Source organism: Phyllostomus hastatus, unplaced genomic scaffold (assembly GCF_019186645.2).
Source record: "Phyllostomus hastatus isolate PE091 unplaced genomic scaffold, TTU_PhHast_1.1 phas_contig_80, whole genome shotgun sequence".
Taxonomy (NCBI): Eukaryota; Metazoa; Chordata; class Mammalia; order Chiroptera; family Phyllostomidae; genus Phyllostomus; species Phyllostomus hastatus.
In genome coordinates this window covers 45,865,068-45,886,572 of record NW_025333960.1, presented here as the reverse complement: position 1 = coordinate 45,886,572, position 21,505 = coordinate 45,865,068, and the positions used below count along the sequence as shown (strand labels likewise).

The following is a 21,505-nucleotide window of genomic DNA, read 5'->3' as shown; positions in this document are numbered from 1 at the left end:
GGGTGGGAAATGAGCAAATTGAAAATGCAATTAACATTCAACGAAATCTTCCAAAGGACTGGGAGTTTATCAAGCTGTGGGCAGCCCCTTGCTAATGGTGTGTGGTCCTCATTCCCACCAGGATTTCAGGGTAGCCACTGAACATACACCCTGTTGACCATCCCTGGAAAATCTTTCAGTACAGTCTGACTTAACATGTCTGAGACAGGGCAAAATCTGGGTGATAATATGCTTTGGTAATTTAGCTCAGGGTGAAAAGAAAATAAGAATGTGGATTAATTAGGGGTTTCTTTTTTTTTTTTCCAAAACAAGAAGGAATGCCAATTGGAGGGGTGTGTTTTCCTGATTTTAAATAGGAGAGATAATGTTAAAGGAATTGACTATAAAAATAAAAGTTTAAAGTTCCTCCCCCCACTATCATTTTCTTGGAAATAATATCTGTAAAAGCAAGGAGCCAGAACCGGAGATGTGCATGTGACCCTTTGATGTCCTGTCCCCTTGGAATCTGGAAAGAGACCTATGAAAGGTAGCTGGATTTCTACAAAGGTTTGGGTTTCTGGAAGGACTGACCTAGAAGCCACTTGGAGAACGTGACCTCTCACAGGGAAGGTTAACCACTGTGTAGCCATTTCCCCCATGGCTTAAAGTGTCTCTTCTTTCCATTTTATAGCTTTAAATAGAGCTGGGGCAAATTCTTCTCTCTTTCCCTCTTCCTCCCTTTCCTCATCTGAGTCACCTTAAAAACCATAAAGTCACCAACAGATTGGAAGAAAGGGTCCAAGCCCCACAGGCCAGCATGTTAAAAGAAAACGACTGACTTGATCCAGAGAACAAAAAAATCAATGAAAGAAAAGATACTGGAACGTGCTCTCACTCCTTTGGGAGGATGGCCTCTCTAGTAAGAATTCCTTGACCAAGAAAGAACCTACCATTCCTGTACTAATAAAATGTTCATTTGGGTAGAAAGATCACATAGGAAGGATGAAAAAAAATGGCCAGGCTCTTTCTCCGTAGTCTAGAAAAACACCTTCTTGGAGGAAAGCAAAGGCTAAAGAAGAAAACTAATTCAGACATTGGTCAATCCCTTATCTTTGCCCATGAAATTCTCTGGCATCCCAGCTCAGGGGAGAAGAGAGACTGCAGTGCTGTCGGATTGAGAGGGGAAAATAAGATTTGGTGGTTGGAGATACGGATTGGAAGAGGAACCAGCCCCAAGATCATGCCTGTACCATCTCAGTCTCTGCCCACCAAACTTAGATGGTGTCAGTCTTCTTATTTAAGGAATTCCAATTTGCCAGGTGTCTTACAACTTGTCATGGTACCATTTAGACTAGTGTAACACTAAACAACACAGTGAAGAAAGAAAGTAATTTAGCTTCAAGAAGTATCTGTTAATGATATAATTACCTAACCAATAGTCTTTGAATTCTTAACTTTTCTTACTACTGTAGCAGGTTCCCTGTCATAATCTAAAGGAAAAAAAACACCCAACCTGTCCTAGACAGTATAGGGATGCTTAAGCTAAATGCCAAATTGAGACAAAGCAAAGAAAATGGAGGGGCAAACCCCCAAGTTCTATAGCTTTTGAATAGGTCTTTCAAGCAGAGATAAAGTAGGCATTGATGGGCTAGTTTCTTGGCGCGGTACCTGTGGTTCAGCCTGTCCCCTAAGCGAGATGCAGAGCGTGGGCAGCATGCATGGCTCTGGAGAGAGTGGCCAGGCATGAGAGGCAGTGGGGTCTCCTCTTCCTGCTTGTGTTTTCCCAGACCAAAGACCTGGGAATCACTAAAATGTAAGTTAGAAACTAAACAACAGAAAAACCCATCCATCCCTTTCTTTGTTTTCCCAAGAGTCATCTGCACGAATTATAGGTGGAATAGCTAAACCAGTGTGCAGAGGAAGAATGATAAGGGGGGCTTGATTTGAAAGAACCTTCCCTTTGGATCATGGGGATCTGGACCCTTTGCAGTCATCAAGGTGGAGGAAGACACTTTCGGCGATGGGGCAGGCAAAGCCACCCAGATGGGCCACCTACAGCTTTGGCTGGTGGAGCCCAGCTTGGGGAAAGGTGAGTGCCGCGTCTGGTGGGGCGCAGAAGATTGAGGATTACTATTTTCTCTTCTTGCCTTTTCTGTAAGAGTCAGGGCCTACCATCATGCTGGTATGTGCTCAAGGCCAAGGGATCTTGGAGAAGTGCTGGGGTCAAGACAGGGTGAGGTGAGAAGGTTTGGGTCCAGCTCTCTTTAAACAAGCAGATAGTTATGGAGCTCTCTTCCTAGTGCCAAAATCTACCTTCTAGCCCATGACCTTTCATTTCACAGGCCAGGCCCACATTCCCACCATGTGAGCAGGAGCGAAATCCAGGCCAAGCTGAGGTCAACCCCACAGCTCTGTGTCTCCGAGGAAAAGGACACCCACGGGCACAAAGCATCGAGTAAAAACCCTTTAATAACAAAATAACATTCACCATGTAGCTACGTCAGTTGTCTGGGAAACTCGGCTTACACTTGATTTAACATATCACTTTCCACAAAGTTTAAAAACAAATTTTAAAAAAAGGACATAAGATGGCATAACAAAATATACCTCAAGTTTCATAAGACAAGTCTTCTTGGCAAATCCTAGCGGGCCAGACCCCGGTGTTGCTCCTAATGAGAAGGGCGGGGCCCCTTCACGTCTCAGACACTCCTGTTTGCTTCGGATGGAAAATGCACTTGAACCTCGCAGGTACTACAGTATCTGCATCAGGAGGAACAGTCTGTGGGTTTGTGAGGGTGAGGAGAACTTTACTGAAACAAATAATCGAGGTGGTTTATTGCGGAAGAACACATAAAGCTTTCTGGAAGATTAAACACTATTACAATCATTAACTGTCTTACCAAAGCCAACTTAAAATTCTTGTATCCATTCCCATCTTTGGCAGGTTCATAAGGGGGGAAATTAAAAAAACAACTATCTATGACAAAGCTTTCATTATCACGATCTACTTTATAAGGCCAAACAAATGTTTCCGTGTGTCATTAATGAAAGCGCACTCCCAGCAGTCTCAGTGACAGGTAGAACAAACGCTCTGCTGTGGGTGATCTCCGATGTGTTGCATAGCAGACTCCTGCTTTCCCGCCACTGCACTCCACTCTCCTGTGCACAGTGTGCCAGGCAGTTGATTTGGCTTTATGTCAAGCATTTTGGTTTGGGAAATAGGTATGAAACTCGAGAGGAGGTCTCAGAACTGAAATACAAGACAGTATAAGTTGGCCCAATCCAATGTGACTGAAAAATACTTTTTGGAGATACAGAGGCCTCAGATAACTGGGGGAAACCAAAATGGTTTCCCTAAACTGGCGTCTAAAACTTCCTTTACGACCGCCTCCCCCCCGCAACTTAGGATAGAGGTGACACTGTCCAGCAGGAAAGAGGGAGTTATAGAGTCATCTCTGACCCGAGGGAGGAAGAGGCGTGGTATGGCCGCACAGGTGATGGTGTGGGGAATGGCCATCTGTTTTTGCCGGAATCTCGGGAATAGTTGGCAGAGTTGTCCAGGAGAATGGACCAAAAGAAGCCATAGAATAATTATTGATATTAATGCCATTTGCATTTCTACTGGAACTGACCTGACAGCAAAATACTAAAAGAAACCAAGCACAATCGAAGTGACCATTCCTAAGCAGGGATCCAGGAGAGGCTTAAGCAGAATGAGTTCACATGCCCATGTACCTGGCCAGTTAGGTCTGAGGTCATGGACATAAAGCCAAAACAATGCCTTTCAGTGGAGAACGAAAATGCAGAGCTGAGTTGTCCTTCAGTGCTGGCCTCCAAGCCCCTCTCGCATAGCGTGGGACAGCTGGGTCCTGAGGATCCCAGTTGGGGACAGCAAGCGGGCTAACTCAAGCTCCGAATGACCTTTCTTATAAAGTTTGAACCCGGTCCAATCTGACTCATTTTGAAATCCCAACAGATGTACAGGTATTTTTGAGGTGAGACATTTCCCAACAAAACCAATATGACCACCGTCTGAGGCTGAACTGTGTACATGTTCACAGTTTAACGTATACACGACTGTCCCACGACTGCTAACAAACAATCGGCGCCCATGCATAAATAAAGTCCATTGAACCAAAGGGGAGGGGCTAGTTCCAAATGAAAGGCAGCTATTAAGACCACAATGCATCACACTGCTAACTTTTTAGCCTCATGCATAAAATTATAGCACTGATTGGCAGTTGCTAATTATAATACTACACTGTTAACACAGAACAATTAATTGTTCAGACCAAGTAGCACAAATGTAGAAAATAATCATTTCTTTTTCAGCAGAGCAAATGAACACAGATTGTTTCTTCAGCAAAATATGAAACTGTAAACTTTGGGCTCATTCTGCAACTTTCCCCAATCCAGAATAAATAAAATCCAAAGGGGAAAAAAAAAGAACATACATTTTTTTTAAGCGCACCTTTTCGTCTATTACAAAAGCACAACCTAAAACGTATAAAGCTTTTTTTTTCTTTTTTCTTTTTTTAAATCACAGTTACCAAAAGAAACAGTGAATAATTTATTACATACGCTATAATAACATTACTCTAAACACTATTATCTATGAGGTATATCTGAGAAAATTCGGTAAGGAATTGCGCGGTCTGCATTGCCAACATGCCCAGGTTCATATTAAAGCTTTGGAACCGTGAAGAACTAGAAAAGGGGGAAGGACCAGGGGAGCAGAGGGGAGAGACAGAGAGAGAACCTTTGGTATTAGTACAAATCTTGTTCTTTGCAGGGTTGCATTGCAAAGCACCACAGTACAATAAGCCCACCAATTTACTGTATGGAGGCCCAGTTGAAGCTGAGGTATTCACAGGAAGGATTAAAAAAAGCAGAGAGGTCCAGACTGGCTAAATCGTTGCTTTGGTTCAAGCAAGGCACTCGTCCCGTGGTTATGTCACACTTTGCAAGTGAAGCATGAGGCTGAGGGGGGTTGCTGAGAAGGGGGCTGCCAATGAGGGATGTTTTCTGTGTTCAGGCTGCCATTGCTCCCTTTAGGCTCCCTCTCGTAGGGGCCTGGTGGTGGGAGGGCGGTGTCGGCTTCTAGGGGAGCTCTCTGCTGCTCAGTGATCGGGTCTTTGGTGTGCCTCCCAGGTGTTCTGAGAATTCTGTTGCCGGTAGGAACTGGGGAAGGAAACCAATGCAATGTGCTGTTTGGAAGGAAGGCCTTACAAGTCTGCCATGGATAGGGGGAAAGACGGAGCTTTCAGCTTGTTTGGACGGGAGAAAACTCTGACATGTCAGTATGGGGCCTGGACGCTACAGAAAGGGAGTGAGTGGGTTTCCTCACAGAGGCCAGTCTGTCCTCCAAATTCCTCAACCGCTACACTCCGTTGGGGCACGTGCTAACTGGTCTTTTTCTTTCTTAGCTTCATTGTTTAAATAGTCCCTTTAAAAGCTCAAAGATAACCACATCATGTGAAATACAGAATATTAGTGCTCAATAAAGAGCTATTCAAGATGAGGGTGGGCCTTTGCACATGTCTCAGATCCACTTGGTCAGATGCTGAGAATGATTCATTGGCTAATGTACAAGTCACTCAAATGAATGGATCTTAATGGTGACTTAATTATTTCATGAAATCCAAAGAAGACCAATTAATTTCATGAGTAAGAAGGGAAGAGAGAAGCAACTCTAAGTAGCCATTTCTTAAACTGACTCATCTATTCCTCTGAAATTTTGGGTCCTCTTTCATTTACAATAAACCACCTTCAATGTAGGGCTTCATTTTCTCTCAGAAATACAGAGTTGGACTAGAAGTGAAATACAAACGCACACGCAAGTCAAGAGGAGAAGGGAAGAGCTGAACAGCTGAAATGTCACATGTGCAAACAGTGATCCAATTTCTCGGATACTGACCTAAAATATCCTTAATAACTAAACCGAGCAGGGCCCACTCTCTCCTCTCACTGCATGGAAGGAGTGTGTACACCACACTTTGCAATGGGGAACCTCAACAGGGACCTCCCTGGATCAACGTGCTCTTCCACCATTTCAAGGCTGGCCACCTTTGCAGCCACAAACCCTGTGTGACTTTCTGCCGTGATTGCAACTAGACAAACACTGAAATTCCTGGGACTGTTCTTACCCACTGAAAATGTTAAGTGATAAGCCCCAGGCCCTACTTTTTGCTAAAGGATTGCCAGCTTGCTCTCTGCCCATGGGTGGCCCATCTCATGCAGAGGCAGAGCTGGGCACTGGGACAGGAGGCCTTTGCCTCTGTGTAGCTATTTAACACAGATAATTATTTCACTCCTCCAGGCCTCTAGGAGGAGTGGTGGACTGAATGGCTTCTAAGGTCCCTTCTAGCTCTGCTGCTCAGTGATTTGAGTTTCTGTGGTCCAGTGATTGGGAATCTTTACTCTGATAGCTCCACAGCAGGAATTAGGTCACGGCTAGGATGGAAGGCCACTTCCAACCAGACTTCTTGGCCTGTTTGGAACTGGAATTTAAAGAATCCAATTACAGCAGCATCTGAACTTGCATCCTGAACATGTGACCGGGGCAGTGAACAAATGAGAGAAACACAGAAAATATCCCTTTCCGATTGGCAGCCGCTGTCACACAGACAATTCTTTCTGTGGGGAATCTGAGCTGTGGCTGTACATACCATATGTCAGAGAGAAGAGTTAAAATTATAAAAGAGCACAAGCAAAATGCAGACCGCACAGAGAAAGAAATCTTTGGTATCTTTGGTGTCTCAACACGATTAAAATTACAAATGGAAAAAGTCAGTGAGGTAGCCTTCTTTGGTTCTCACTAGAAATAGAAAGTTTTTCCTTTTTTTTTCTCTTTTTTTCTGCTTTTTTTCTCCTCCTTTTTTGTCTTGTTTTACACACACACAGAGTTCATTCTTGGAAGCAGCTAGTGTAAGGGTTTCTCTCTTTTTGCTGTTAAGATTTTTTAAATGTATTTGTTTCCAGTTTCTGTATAGAAGCCCCGAAATCCAGGCTGGCGAAGCAGGGTCTTGGCTTATGTTTTCTGAATGCACAGGTGCAGGTTGGGTAGTCATTGCTTGTCCACAAACTTTGCTCTGTTGTTCTGACCGCAAACAAACTATAGTGCTCTCTGTTGTTTTAAATAAAAAATATAAACTATACAGTGCACCTTTCACAGATGCTGAATAAGTTAAATAAATAAGTTACACTATGAAGACTCTGTGGGCCCCGATAATTAAAAGGTGAAGTTCTTGTGGTACCACGTGGGGCTCTGAACTTAAGTTAAATAATTTAATAGTGTTATTTAAACTATTTTCAAAGTTAATTCAACAAGGAAACATAACTCAATTCTTTTTTTTTTGTAACCTGTATTTCTTCCCTGTCTGTAACAGAATTTCACTGCTTTCTAAAGCAAACTAACCTCCTAGAGAATTCTAAAAGTGATTCTGCATTGCCAATGCACGCCGCTGGTCTCGATTTGGATGTAGCACAAGGAATACAAACAAACTAAGGAGGGATGATTAAATAATTACCCAAATCCTATACATTTCTGTGCTAGGAACTCATTTAAATAAATTAATTACATTAATTGTACTTTGCTTGTTGGGTCATAACCCAAAGAGACAAGAAAAAAAAATGTTTGTTTACTGTCTTCGATTTTTGATGGACAAAATGTATTAACCTCTTCAATAGTCTAAGGGAAAAGAAAGTAGGAAATGATAACCTCTAAACCTTATCCACGTTCGTAAAGACCATTTCGATGTGCCAAGCATGGAAAACACCCCCACCCCCTCCTCTAGCTCGCACAGCTCCCACAGCATCGTGGCACCATTGTCTCTGCCCTGGAAGCCAGGGCCCACTTCGTCCCTACCGGTTTGCACTTGGTTTTGCTATTTTTTCCTTTTTTTTTGTTTTTTTTCTTTCTTGTCCCTTTTCGGGTCTTTGGATTTAGCTCTAGTTATGAGAGATCCAGAATAAAGCTATTCAACCGAAGCAATCAAGCATGTGTACCATTCTTATGCAGATGATTACATAATCCAAGGTTTCTTGAAAGTCTGAGCTTATCTTGGATGTGCCCAAATGAAAGCGGTTCCAAGTGTACACAAGGAAGATGTTGGGATACTCTTTTTTTCCCCCTGCATTTTAGTTTTCCGTGTTACAATAAATAATGAAAACGATGTACATGGTAGAAGTTCCACATGCATGTGAAATGATCACTTACAATTTATTTATTGTAACAGATGACAGTATGGAGATGGGTACACACCCGTGCCTGCGCAATCTAGACACGCACGGGTAATGTGTGTTGCTATAAGGATGTCTGTGAGAACACATGTCAAGAGATGTATGTAAATCTGTCTACACCCAAGCTGACAGACTGACTGTCTGGGCCTGAGGCAAGCTTCTCTACCAAGGTTTATACTATCTGAAATGCCTGCTGTGAAAGATGGAGCAGAGTGGAAGACTTCCATGGGGTGACCGAACCAGCAGCAATGTGTTTTTTCCTACACACATTACCTCTACTAACAAGGGATTAGCTGGCCAATCTGGCATCTGCGAACAATGAGCATTTCCAGTCCCTGTGGGATTCATGCAATGGCCCATCCGATAGAAGCTTTGTGTCTACCTATATGAAGCCATGTATTATTTTAATAATTATTTTTGTATTTTATAATGCATTCTGAGGCTCTCTAAAACAAATAAGTAAACCCTCCCTTTCCCCTGCCCTGGGAAAGAAACAAATGGTGGGTAGAAAATGGGCATTGGGACAGCGATATTTAGAGCCAATGTCATTGACTTATGAGACTTATACCAATTCAAGTGCCCCTTTTTCCTTGAGTAAGGGTTTCGTGGCCTTTTTTGATAACTAGATTCGCCTGCTGTTTGAGAGGCGACTTGGTCTTAGGGAAGGGCACAAAAATTACGAAGCCGTGCAGGTAAAGACCAGAAAGTTACAGGCACCAGTCCTTTCCCTCCCCCACCTACTGGTTCCCGCTCACTCCTGGGTAGGTTAACAAGTCTGAATCACAGCATCAGCAGCAACAACAACAAAAATCAGCTCAACCTATAGGAATCAGGACAATTATCATCATGGTACACTCGTGACTGGGTCTTGAGGCCCACCTGGACCACACGTATCATTTCTTTTTCCCTACTTTGTAATTGAGTCCATTATTCTTCACCAGCACAGGAGCCCAGCCTATTCTTTTTATATTGGAAAAAAACTCCTGCTCTACAACTTCCTGGAAACCAGAGTTCACTGCAAAGGCGTGGTGCTGTGATGCGATGCCAGTGACAGTCACACAGACACTCGGATAATCCCGAGGACATTTTCCAAAGTGGGGAAGTGTCATCCCCTGTAGATCAAGGTGATGGCGATTTTTAAAAATCCATTCAACTTTAATTTGTTGGCATTAATAGGTGGGTAACCAACCCAGCATAGATAAGGTAAAAATAGTTGATTATATAAAAGGTGCTAATTTTAGGCTTTAAAACACACCGTTTGACTTACAAAAATGCATGTGTGTGTGTGTATGATTTACCTCCCTAATTTTTATTTTACTTTAGTTTTAAATGAAGATTACCTTACGTTTCCTAAATGTATCATTGCCAAGAGCCTGCAGGAGTGGAGACGCAGAGGAGAGAGAAGGAGAGATTACAGCCCTCTTCAGACAAAGCATCAGGCTGGGTCCATCACGACTCATCCTCACCTGTACCTTTAAGTGGTACAGCCTGCACGCTATGCTACATTTTGAAAAGCCTTTAATATCGGGGTTGAGTTTTTATTATTGTTGCTGTTTGCCTTTTAAAAAATGTTGGCTCTTAATAAAAATTTTCTGGAATGAAAAAATTCTATCCCCAGTGCCAAAATCACATTGAAAATAAAATTAAAGCAAGTTAATTTACCTAAAGGAATAAAAAAGTATTTCTCCACTCAGTAACCTTTAGATTTCTGGTGCCTCAAGAATGTGAATTTTAGATCAGAGCCGTCCCTTCTATTGTTGATGGCTGAGGCGTGCCTAGAATTCTTCCTGGGGATTGAGGAAATGGATCCTAAACCATAACAAGACCAAATGACCATTTTTTTCCCTGAAATTATTCACTTAAAATGTGATTTTTAAATGCTTGAGGAAACTTATGGGTGAAACTCCATTACCTTTCAATTTTCAGGGATTTTTTTTCTTTCAGATTTTTAACAAATTGAAATTCTGTAGGGCTTAACATTTCGATACATAGATATATAGATACAGACATGTATTTATATATGCATGTACATAATTTTCTAAAAGCAAGCATTGCTCTCTGGTATGATGTTATCTGGTGAGATCCTTATCAAAAGTCCTTGGAGGAAAGTTCTTGCCTTTCTTACATGATGACATCTTCCTCAGGCCACCAGGAACACACGGCATGTGTGCATTGTGAACTCTCAGGCCCCCAAGGCAGCTCCTTTTGGTGCTGACATCTTCAGAGAAGGCCAGGGACTCAAATGCCGAGATTAGAGCACCAAAGAATCACTAATCAAACCAAACAGCCTTGGTTCCTCAGTCTGCTCTCGGTAAGAGCGACCATTTCCATTGGCCACAAGTCACAAGGATTCATTTGGAAACATGCAAGTTGGAAGTCATTTTTATCAACCAATCTGGAGCCTTCCCCTGCTGAAATAAGCTCTCTCTTTTTTGTTTGTTTGTTTTTTGTTTTTGGTCATTTGACAAAGGAGACATGGAATATGAGCAAGAGACAGACACACAGGGAAAAGTCAAGGAATATCCCCAGGTAGGATAAATGACAAAAGTCATGGAGAGTCACATTCTTTCACAGCTCCACGGCTGCTGCCCCTGCGAAGGGAGACCCACATGGTGGGAGGGAGAGGTGGGACAAGAGACAACGGGACTCCCAGGGGCAGGACTCCAGGATTCTTCCCAAACCCTGCTTGCTGTTTTCTCTTCAGGACTCACACACCTGCCCCACCCCTAACGGCACCCCTGCATCACCCCAGTGCCAGCTGTGGCTGCAAACTGGTAATTACCACCCTGAGGAAACCTGATCAGCCCAGTGCAACGGCAGTGGGGCGTCCCCTGCGAGGAGCCCCTTTGGTGGATCTGCTCACTGAGGAGGATCTGGAGCACCCTGGTGGGGCAGGGACACTCCTCTAGAACATGTTTCAGGGCTGGCGCCATCTCCATAACTGGTGGGAGTGGACCACTGAGCCTTCCGGCAGTTATGGGCGATCAGCCCCGCACTGGCCCGGGCCCAGGCCCGGTGATGGGGTGGGTCTGATGCATGAACCTCACGTACCACCGTATCATGGTTGAGGCATGGATTAGAGATGACTTCACATACAAATAAAACTCCTTTCCACCATGGCTCCACTTAACAGCTTAAATGTTGAAAAGCATGAACTTGACTTTCAACCCTTCCCAGGAATTTTCGCAGAAATCTGAACACTCCAAATCATCCACAGTGGCAAATGAACTCTGGGATGGCATGAGAAATGAGCAAAATTATGAACTGAATGCTTAATAAATGAAGCACTTGACGAAAACAGGACATGAATTTGGACAGCAATAATTTTGGGGTTATCACCAATGTCCAGTTGAATCTATATATGTGTTCATATATTATATATATATCTTTTTTTTAGAAATGCAACTTTACAGCTGATTTTTAAAAAGCTAATAGAAAAGTAGAAATTGACAATTATTTTTACATGTTACCCCCCACCCCCAAAAGAAGCCCTGTTAGGATGTAGCAATCACATGAAGAAGAGGCTATCGATTCCTCTATAAACTCTTTGGTTCTGTGGTTCGGGCAAGGATGTGTCACCAAGACCCCTGACCCTGACCCTCATTCCCCTTCCCTCCCCTGATGATGAGACTGAACGCAGAAGGAACCTTAAGTCTAAGGGAAAAGCAAAGAACATTCAAGTGACCATATTATTCCCCATACTCTGTGGAGCAGAGAAAAGAGAACTGTTCACTATCCCAACATCTTAAACTTGGCGTTTATGGGACCTGTTGAGAGATCCCATGTTGGGGGAGAAAGCCATAAAGCAAAACTAAAGGGAAACAATAACATCAAATAAATGACCCTTTCCTTTCGTTGCTCAGAAACAAAATTGATTACCTTTACACAGATCAATGGCGCTACTAGTACGTTAGCCAGGCAAGAGGAGATAATGAACTGAAACAAAGGGTGTGAGAAATCCTCATCTTTGGTATTGTAGCTGTTGAGGTTTCTGTTGCTCTGTTCCGTGTTCTTTTGAAAAACTGCATAGGCACAAATTAAAGACAATCTTCAGCTTTAAGATTACCGCGTGAGTTGTCAGATGAAGCAGCAGCCGCTGAGGCTTGTCCTTATTTCCGTTCTTGTCTCAACCCTTTCTTTAAAATCTGCTTCCAAAAAATGTCCCAAGAGGTCTGTTTGAACACAGTGTGTCTCACTGTTTTTTGATGGTTGGTTTTTTGGCGTGCTTCCTTCTTTGTTGGTGGTGATTTTCACTGATTTACGTATTCATTTATTCAGCTTCATGGGACAGTTCTGTTTGTTGCAGAAGTAGGTGCAGAAAAAGTTTCTTTGGTTTCGATTAAGTAATTCATAAAAAAGTCAGTCTCAAGTGTCTGTAAAGAATCATTGCAGCGTTTGGCTTGCTTTGAACACCCCCACGGTGCCCACTTGGGGCCATTCACTGGTAAATATGCACATTGTGACCTTCGCAACCTCCCAGAGTTCTGTAGGCGCTCTCCTGCTTGCTGTTGGAAGGTGACGGCCAGAAGCCACAGGAGTGTGGCCGAGCCACTCCCTGGTGGCTTGGCTGAATGTCCTTGGCATAACCTGTCCGCTCAGCCTGACGGTGAGCCAAATGCAAGAGCCAAATGCCATTCGGAGTTGCAGAGGTTTTCTGATTTCTAAAAGTAATCACAGTATTTTTAGGCTAGAAAATGGCAAGTAATAAATGTCTTTGGTTTGCAGTATTCTGCTTCTTTGGTGTGCTGTGTTTTCTCCAGTTTATTTCAGCTGTTCTGCTAGGATGACTCAACAATGGAAGAGATTTAGGACTAGATGGGTAACATGGACGGTGGCTTGAATTCTTTATTTTTTTTCTTGCTAGAAAACACTGAAGATATCCCTACTGATGGGATGGACGAAAGAAAAACCCAAATCTTGAAAGAGTGAGAATGAGTTACGAGGCGGTCAGAATGCACAATAGGAGGAACCAGGTGACTAACAACCAAGAAGGATACGTTAATGATCTAAAAAAATCTAGATCTTTTTTTAATGCTGCATTTGCTCCAAGTACCGTAACAGTTAAATTGGCCTCCTGAGTGTGCGTCTGCATTATGTACAAACAGAATTTGTAGCAAACTGCAAAATGTGCTTGAAGTCGTATTCCCAGTGATTCCCTAATGACTTCACTATCGGCGTCTTGAAAATCCAGATGCGGCGAATCCAAAACCTTCCTTACTACTCTGTTTATCTTCGTTGTGCTTGATACTTTGAGCTCAAGTGAACTGACTTGTTGTTTTGATGGACCCAAGACCACATGAGATTTCCAGGAGATAAAGAAAACTGTAAACTGGATCAACTTAAAGCTTTCAAAACCATTCAGTGAAAAGATGCCTGAGTTGGAAAAACAGGTCCTTGGATTTTTTTTTTTGACTTCCACATTTAAAACTTGTGCTCAGTAATTATCACTCTGATGTTCTTTACGTTATGGCTGTGAAGTTTGGTGTATGGTGGTGGAAATGAGGCTAAGCACTTAGAAAGCAAATGAGGTCATTCTGGTTGCTAGATTCTTCTCTTAATGTAGCATCTTGGGAGCCCAAACTCAGGCCAAACTCCCTCCTTTCCATCTGGGAGCAAGGTCTGCAAGAGGCTGACAGAACCGAAGGAAGGAGGGCTGTTGGCATTTTAAGCAGTCCTGAGCTTGGCCGACACCACACCGAAACGAACTTGCTCCAGGAAGGCCCCATTTGGGCTTCTGAGATGCTCAGCATGCTCAGAGGACAATGTCCGGTTCGACGAGATTCATTTTCGGCTTGCGTGTGGACTCCATAGCCATTAAAAACAAAATAAAAAAGAACACCTGGCCTATGATTACAGCTAGAAGTTTCTTTTCAAGAGAATTGTGCTTTCAAATCACCAGTGAAGGGCCCCAGCTAAGAATCCGGTGTCTTTTTCCTTTGTATTTGCTGTTGGAATCTGTTGTCCTCGTTTGGAGGGGACTTGTGCCCAGCTGAGAGTCCTTCCGTCATGCTTTGGTACAGGTGTTGGCGGCGGACGAGGAGCCCCCTGTGCTCAGGTCATCCTGCCACTTCTCTAGGCTGCGGCGCCGGGCGTTCATGAAGAAGTTGCTGACGGTCGTGAGCTCCAGGCCCAGCTGCTGGGAAATGGTGATCTGCATCTCTTTGGATGGGCGCTTGTTCTCCTTGAAGATGGCGAAGAGTGTTCGGCGTTGGAGGTCCGTGAACACCAGGCGAGATTTCTTCTGGGAGTTGTTCCTGTCTTTGTTTGGTTCTTGCTCTTTGCGCTTGCATGCTGGGAGGGAAAGAGAGGAAGGACAGAGTCAGTGCTGGCACCTGAGAAGGGGGTCCACTGAAGACAGTGACCAGGTCGTACAAGAGGACGTAAACCGTTAAACTCTATTGTGCAAACTGCCCAATAACCAAGCTCCGCAGCTCCTCTCTAGTGACAGGCAGATTCAGTGATGGGGGGAGGGAGAAAGGAGACAACAGCAGGGCTATTCCGGCTGGTGTGGAACCAATTGCTTTCTCCTTCCCCACCCCTGCCCCCAGCACGCCTTTCTAAGTCTTTATCTCTGAAATCAGGTGCTGTGAAGGGAGCCCCGACTCCAGGTCCCCAGGGGGAGCCTGGTCAGGCAGTCCCTCTTTCATATTCGCTTTTGAGAATTGTTTACAGCTGATCCGAAATTACTTTTGGGAGTCAAAACTTAAAAGTGCATAATTTTTTCAAAATCAAAGCTTCTACCCACATGACTCAAAAAATTGTTAACAGAATAAAATTAGAAGTGACAGAATGATGGTATCATCCCAACTCAAATCTTCCAGACTGTTGAAAAACTAAGAGGGAAAGGCTGTGAAAAAATTGGTTTGTCCGACTCTCACTGGGCTGGTCTGAAGGCAGGCCAGTGCAAGAAGACCAGGGCCTTCCTCACAGACCAGGTGCCAACCCACTCAGGCAATGGCACTGGAGACATCCAGACCCATGTCCATCTGGAAGGCCAAGAACAGAGACAGGGAAGACACACCACACAAATGGACCGGGACCCATTCTCTGTCGCTGGGATTTCATCCTTCCCAGCACCCCCTTCTGCCGGTGAGTGCAAGCACAGCCCTGGTGAGATGAACCTCTAAGAAATGTGTCAAATTCTCCTGGGCAGCCATGTGGAAGGTGCTCGGGGTGAACAACCTACATGCTAGGGAGAGAGCTGCTGTCAGCTTCTTAGAGCAAATATACGGGCAGGGGATGCAGGAGCAGGAAGGAAGGACGGGGACAAGAGAAGAAGGGACAAGAGAGCAGGGGGCCACACACGCTTGTGCACATGCCCACTCCCCTCATCCTGGAGGCTCCGTACAGGGTCATGTCCCAAGGACAGAAATGCAGAAGCCCAGGAGGCTTGCCTTATAATCCCCCAACATCCTCCAACGCCTGAGCCGCACCTTGGGCTTCATTCTGACTCAGGGCAGGTAGTACCCAGGGTACTACCTGGGTTCCCTGTAGTACCTTCTTGCTCTCATGTGGATGAAAAATGATAAACCTCTGCTGTGGCTCTACACCCCCTCCCCCACCACCTTTGCTTGGGTGTGGGGTTGCAAGCAGGTTGGTCACCACGAGCATTACAACACCTCCCCAGTGTCCATTTATCATCCAATGAAAGCCAGCCAGCCATTGTTCTGTTTTGGCGCCTCAGAGATGGTCTCGGAGGAAAACATGTTTTACTTCCTGTCCCTATTTTTACCTTCAATACAAAGCCACCAAAGGGGACTCAGGAAATGGGGGTCCTTCGATGTCTGCCAACTTGGTTACACAGAGGGTGGCCCCAGAGGGTGCGTGTCCCAGGGGAGGGTGCCAGGCAACGCCCCCCACCCTTGCTCCTCCAGGGGGCCCTTCCAGGCAGGCTCTGCGGAGCACCGGAGTTCACATGCCCAGCACAGATACGCCTCCTACCTCAGCTTCCCTTTCAGCAGAAACTCTCAGAGCAAAGGGGAGCCCCAAGGAACAGGTTTCTAACACCAGATACTCAGACCAGCTGGTAAAAAAAAAAAAAGTCCTAGAACTGCAGGAGTTTAGAGACCATTTGGTCCAATCTTTTATTTTAGATGTAAGGAGAATGGCACTCTAAGAGGCAACAGGGTTTGCCCAGTACTGACCACAGCTGGTCAGTGATACTCCCCGAGAACCCAGATCCCCTCACTTCTGATCCAGTGCGGCTTTTACTTCCCACTTGGCTATTAGAAGGTGTCTTTTGGGGCTCTGAGCCTTTGAGTTCACCATTCCTGGCCATCTGTTCTGCCTAAGAAGAAGGCTTGCAAAGGGACACCTGTTATTCTGCTGTCCAGCTGCATGCCTGCAAGCTACCCAGGAGAGTGTGAGTGGCTAAAACCAAATATTTAACTCTGGGGAGAAACATTTGGCTTGAAATAGCTAAGGGAGCCAGGTACAGCCTCTCCCTACTTCCCACTCAATCGTCTACTAGAACAGTGATTTTTAAAAATCTTTTTAAAATGTTTAAATTAAATTTATTGGGATGACATTGGTTAATAGGATCATATGGGTTTCAAGCGTACAGTTCTGTGATATAAGACCTGCTTATTGTACTGTATGTCCACCACCCAAACTCAAACCATCTTCCTTCATGATATATTAGGCTCCCTTCAGTCACCACCACCCTTCCCACCACCCCCTTCCCTCTGGTAACCACACTGCTGTGTCTGAGTTTCAGTCTTAAATCCCGCCTATGAGTGAAATCATATGATTCTTTGATTTTTCTGACTTATTCACTTAGCATGATATCCTCGAGGTCCATCCATGTTGTTGCAAATGGCAGTGCTTCACCTTTTTGGATGGCCGAGTAGTGCTCCGTGGTACACATGGACCACATTTTCTCTATCCAGTCCTCTATCAAAGGACACATTGTTGTCTCCATGTCTTGGCCACCATGAATAACGCTGCAATGAACATAGGGGTGCATATATCTTTGCAAATAAATGTTTTTTGAGTTTTTCGGGTGATACCCAGGAGAGGATCACTGGGTCTATGGTAACTCAATTCTTAATTTTTTGAGGAACCACCAGAAGGTTTTTCACAGTGGCTGCACCAGTCTACATTTCCACCAGCTGTAAACGAGGGTTCTTTTTTCTCTGCAGCCTCTCCAACACTTATCACTTGTCTTATTGATAACCACCATTCTAACAGGTGTGAGGTGGTATTTCATTGTAGTTTTGATTTGCATTTTCCTAATAGCTAGTGAGGTTGAGGGTCTTTTCATATATCTACTGGCCAGTTGTATGTCTTCTGAACAGATGTTCAGCTCCTCTGCCCATTTTTCAATTGGGCTGTTTGTTTGGTGTTGAGTTTCATGAGTTCTTTGTATGTTTTGGATATTAACTCCTTGTCAGAGCTGCTGTTTACAGATAATCATCTCCCATTTGCTCGGTTGCCTTTTTGTTTTGTTGATGGTTTGTTTTGCTGTGGAGAAGCTTTTTAGTTTGGTATAGTCCCATCCATTTATTTTTGCCTTCACTTCCCTTGTCTTTGGGGTCAAATTTGCAAAATATTCTCTACAACCAAGGTCCATAAGTTTACTACCTATGTTTTCTTCTATGTAATTTATTGTTTTAGATCTTATATTTAGGTCTTTGACTAATTTTGCTTTAATTTTTTTAAAGAAACACCTCTAGTCTTTTTTTAAAAGATTTTATTTATTTTATTTTTAGACAGAATGGAAGGGAGATAGAGAGAGGGGGAGAGAAACATCAATGTGTGGTTGCCTCTTGTGCACCCCCAACAGGGGACCTGGCCTGCAACCCAGGCATGTGCTCTGACTGGAAATCGAACCTGCGATCCTTTGGTTCACAGGCCGGTGCCCAATCTGCTGAGCCACACCAGTTGAGGTATTTTGCATAAATTTTTATACATGGGGACAAACTGTGGCCTAATTTCATACTTTTCCATGTGGCTTTCTAATTTTCTCAGCACCATTTATTGAAGAGCTTTCTTTTCTCCATTGTGTATTTTTGGCTCCTTTGTCAAAAATTACTTGCTTTTTAAACAATTTTAAAATTGATTTTTAAAGAGAGAAACATCACTTTGTTGTTCCACTTATTTATGTATTCACTGGTTGTTTCCTGTATGTGCCCTGACTGGGAACCTGCAGCTTTGGTGCATTGAGACAACGTTCTAACTGACTGAGCCGACCAGCCAGGGCTGGGTGCATGTGTATGGAGAAGTATTACGCGTTCTTGATGTAGGGTCCCCTTTATCATTATACAATGTCTGTCTTTGTCTCTTGTTACCATTGTCATCTTGAAATCTATTTTGTCATATATAAATATGATTACACCTGCTTTTTCTGTGCATGCCGTGTGCTTGGAGTCACCCCAGTAAATTTAATAAAATAAAATAAAAACTACAAGAAGTTATCACCTCATACCCATTAGGATGGCTATCATTAAAAAATAGGGAGAGAGAGAGATGGTGTTAATGTAATGATACTCCTATGGATATATGGGATGAATTTAGCCACATAGGGCTATTGGCCAACCCATGTTCTTGAACTTTTAATTTTAATTATGTTCCATGTAAGCTGGAATATGTCTTTGGTTATTTTTCTTTTCATAAAATGTATATAGATATACTTTTTGAGTCATTATAGAATTGAGACTGCCTTCCTACAGGAAATATCACCTGAACTACATAAATTTGAGCATTACAACTACAGTCAGTTTTGCTTTAAATTTCCTCCAATATTATTTATTCTTCATTTTCCTGAAAGTTTTAAAGTCTTTCTCATCTCTTACCATTTTAAAAAAATTACTTAGAGTCTGCTTTCTTCTTAACCAGTTTGTGTTTGTTTCATAGAAGCCGTCTCTTTTTGCATCATGTTGACATACCAAATGATTCTCTAAAATATTCTTTAATTTCTGTAAGACATTTTCAGATGAATTTCTTCTGATTTCAGATGATTGTCTCTTTTTCTGTTTTCCATGTTTCCTTTGGTCCCATTTATTCATTCTCAAATGAGACAGAATCAGTCAGGTCTGATATGGTCCAGAGAAGGGGTGTTTGTATTCCTCTCAGACCTGCACTAAGTCACCGCCAGATATAACCAACCCAGTGCCTAACATCTCACGAGGTTTCCTGTAGTTTGGTCCTACTGGACTGCTGTGGATTCATCTCCCTCGGCCACTCACAGATTGCTGATGAGCTAGTTAAATGGAGCATGTGCTTCAATCCCTAAGATACTGTACACCAAAGCCTCCTCTTGTCCCTACACTCACCCAGCACACCCAGGAAACTACACCTCCCAGGGTGTGACCTGTCACTACTGTTGTCCATCTTCCACACACACTCCTATTTTTTGGCCCAAATGTTGTCTGAGAATTGCAGTTCTCATTTGGTAGGTGGAGGAGTATGGACAATGCTCTGGCTGTTTCAAAAGGCATCACCTATCAAGATAGTGATGGCTGCTTAATTTGATTTTGTGAACAGCTGGAGGGCTCAGGTGTTATTTTTTTTCAATCCAGTTGCACTGGCCTGTGTTTAGGTGGAAATTCCTCAGAAATGCCCCCAGTACAGGTTGACTGCAGCCATACTTTCCAGTTTGGTGAATTTTATCTTTTATTTTAGGTTGGCAATTTTCAACCTTTTTCATTTCATGGCATATATAATTACTAAAATTTTGCAGCATACCTAAAAATATATAATATGTTTGCCAATCTGACAAAAATAGGTGTAATTTTGATTCATTCACACTGGACAGCTATTGTTGTGTTGGCTGTTGTCATTTTGTTATTTGGCAGTCTAAGAGAAAAGAGGACAGTGCCCCTGACCAAATAGTCAGGTTTTAAAAATTCTTGTGTCATACTAGTTGAAAATCGCAGTTCTACGATGTCAGAGGAATGGTGGTGTGAGAGATCTCCTTGGTCTCTCCCCCTGAAATTTCAATAAGTTGATCAGCTATAACTCACCAAAAGATTCTGTGCTCAACATACAGGCATGCATGAGGGATCCACACACTGAAACATCTAAAGGTGGGCAAGTGAGAACAGAGGGGGTGAGAAGAGAGGCGAGCTTAAATTGGCCATGGATGCAGCCCTGCAGCCAGGAGCCCACGGTGGGCTCAGCTGGAGAGGGGAGGAAGTTGGCAGTGGCTGGCACTCCCTTTAGCTGGGAGGAGCAGAGAGACTTGGTGGGCACTCCTATAGGAGCGAACAGTGCAAACTGCAGATGAGCCCAGAAACCTGGGCAAGGACATAGACCAGGGGTTCTGTCGCAGCTGTTTGGGTTGTTGCCATTCCAAACAAGGAAAGAAAGCCACAGAACCCTGCCAACCCATAGACTCCCAAAACTCACCTCCAGCTGCCCTTGGTGTTGGGTTGTAGAGCACATTATCTGCAAACCCAAGAACTACTGCTACAGAATTACTATCTCCCCTGAGTAAAGGGTGCTCTCTGTGACTGATCCCTAGTTGGGGCACATGATGGGGGTGCCCTGTGAAGGTCCGAGATCACCATGACCAAGAGCACAAAACAAAGAAGGTGTTCAGATTGCTCCACACCCCCCCCCACCCCGCCCAGCATCAGGGCTATACTGATGGCCAGGGAGGTCAGCTTTGGGATTTCACAGAGCTAAACTACCTAGTGGTTCAGCACCACCTACTGGAAAATATAAAAAGTCCTCTTTGGGCCACTAATACATAGATACCATGACAGGAAAGAAACCCTCAAATACTATGAATAACTAAGGTAGCAAGGCCTCCCAGAAAGAAATGAAAAATCTCCAGAGAGCAAACTTGAATGCATGGGAATATGTGATATAAATGACACAGAACTCGAGACTGCAGTTTTGAAAATACTCAATGAGATGTGAGAAAATACAGACAGGCAATTTAATGCGCTTAGAAAACAAATTAATGAACAAAACAACTTCTTTACCAAAGAGACTAAAACTTTTAAAAATAACCAAACAGAAAGCCGGGAGATTAAGAATTCAATAAAAGGGATGAGGCATGAACTAGCAAGCACAGGAAGTAGAGATGACCCAGATGGACGAAAGAATTAGTGATATTGAAGATGGAAAACTAGAAATGACACAGAGGGAAGGAGAGAGAGACCTGAGCATAAAATGAGGAAGCGCTCTATGAGAACTATCTGACTCCATCAGAGAAAGCAATTTGAGAACACTAGGCACACCAGAAGAAGAATAGAGGGAGAAGGGAACAGAGAGCCTATACAAACAAATAATGGACGAGGACTTCCCAAACCTATGGAAAGAAATAGATCCTTGAATC

At 43.6% G+C, this 21,505-nt stretch overlaps 1 protein-coding gene across 1 annotated transcript in view; it reads right to left on the bottom strand.

Annotated features, from left to right (window-relative positions):
* Window positions 1-2,430: 2,430 nt before the first annotated feature.
* Window positions 2,431-21,505, bottom strand: part of ONECUT2 (one cut homeobox 2) — a 50,320-nt gene continuing 31,245 nt past the window's right edge. The window contains exon 2 of the mRNA XM_045850220.1: window positions 2,431-14,511. Coding sequence (XP_045706176.1) covers window positions 14,225-14,511 — 287 coding nt within the window. The 3' untranslated portion in view covers window positions 2,431-14,224. The remainder of the gene's footprint in view (window positions 14,512-21,505) is intronic.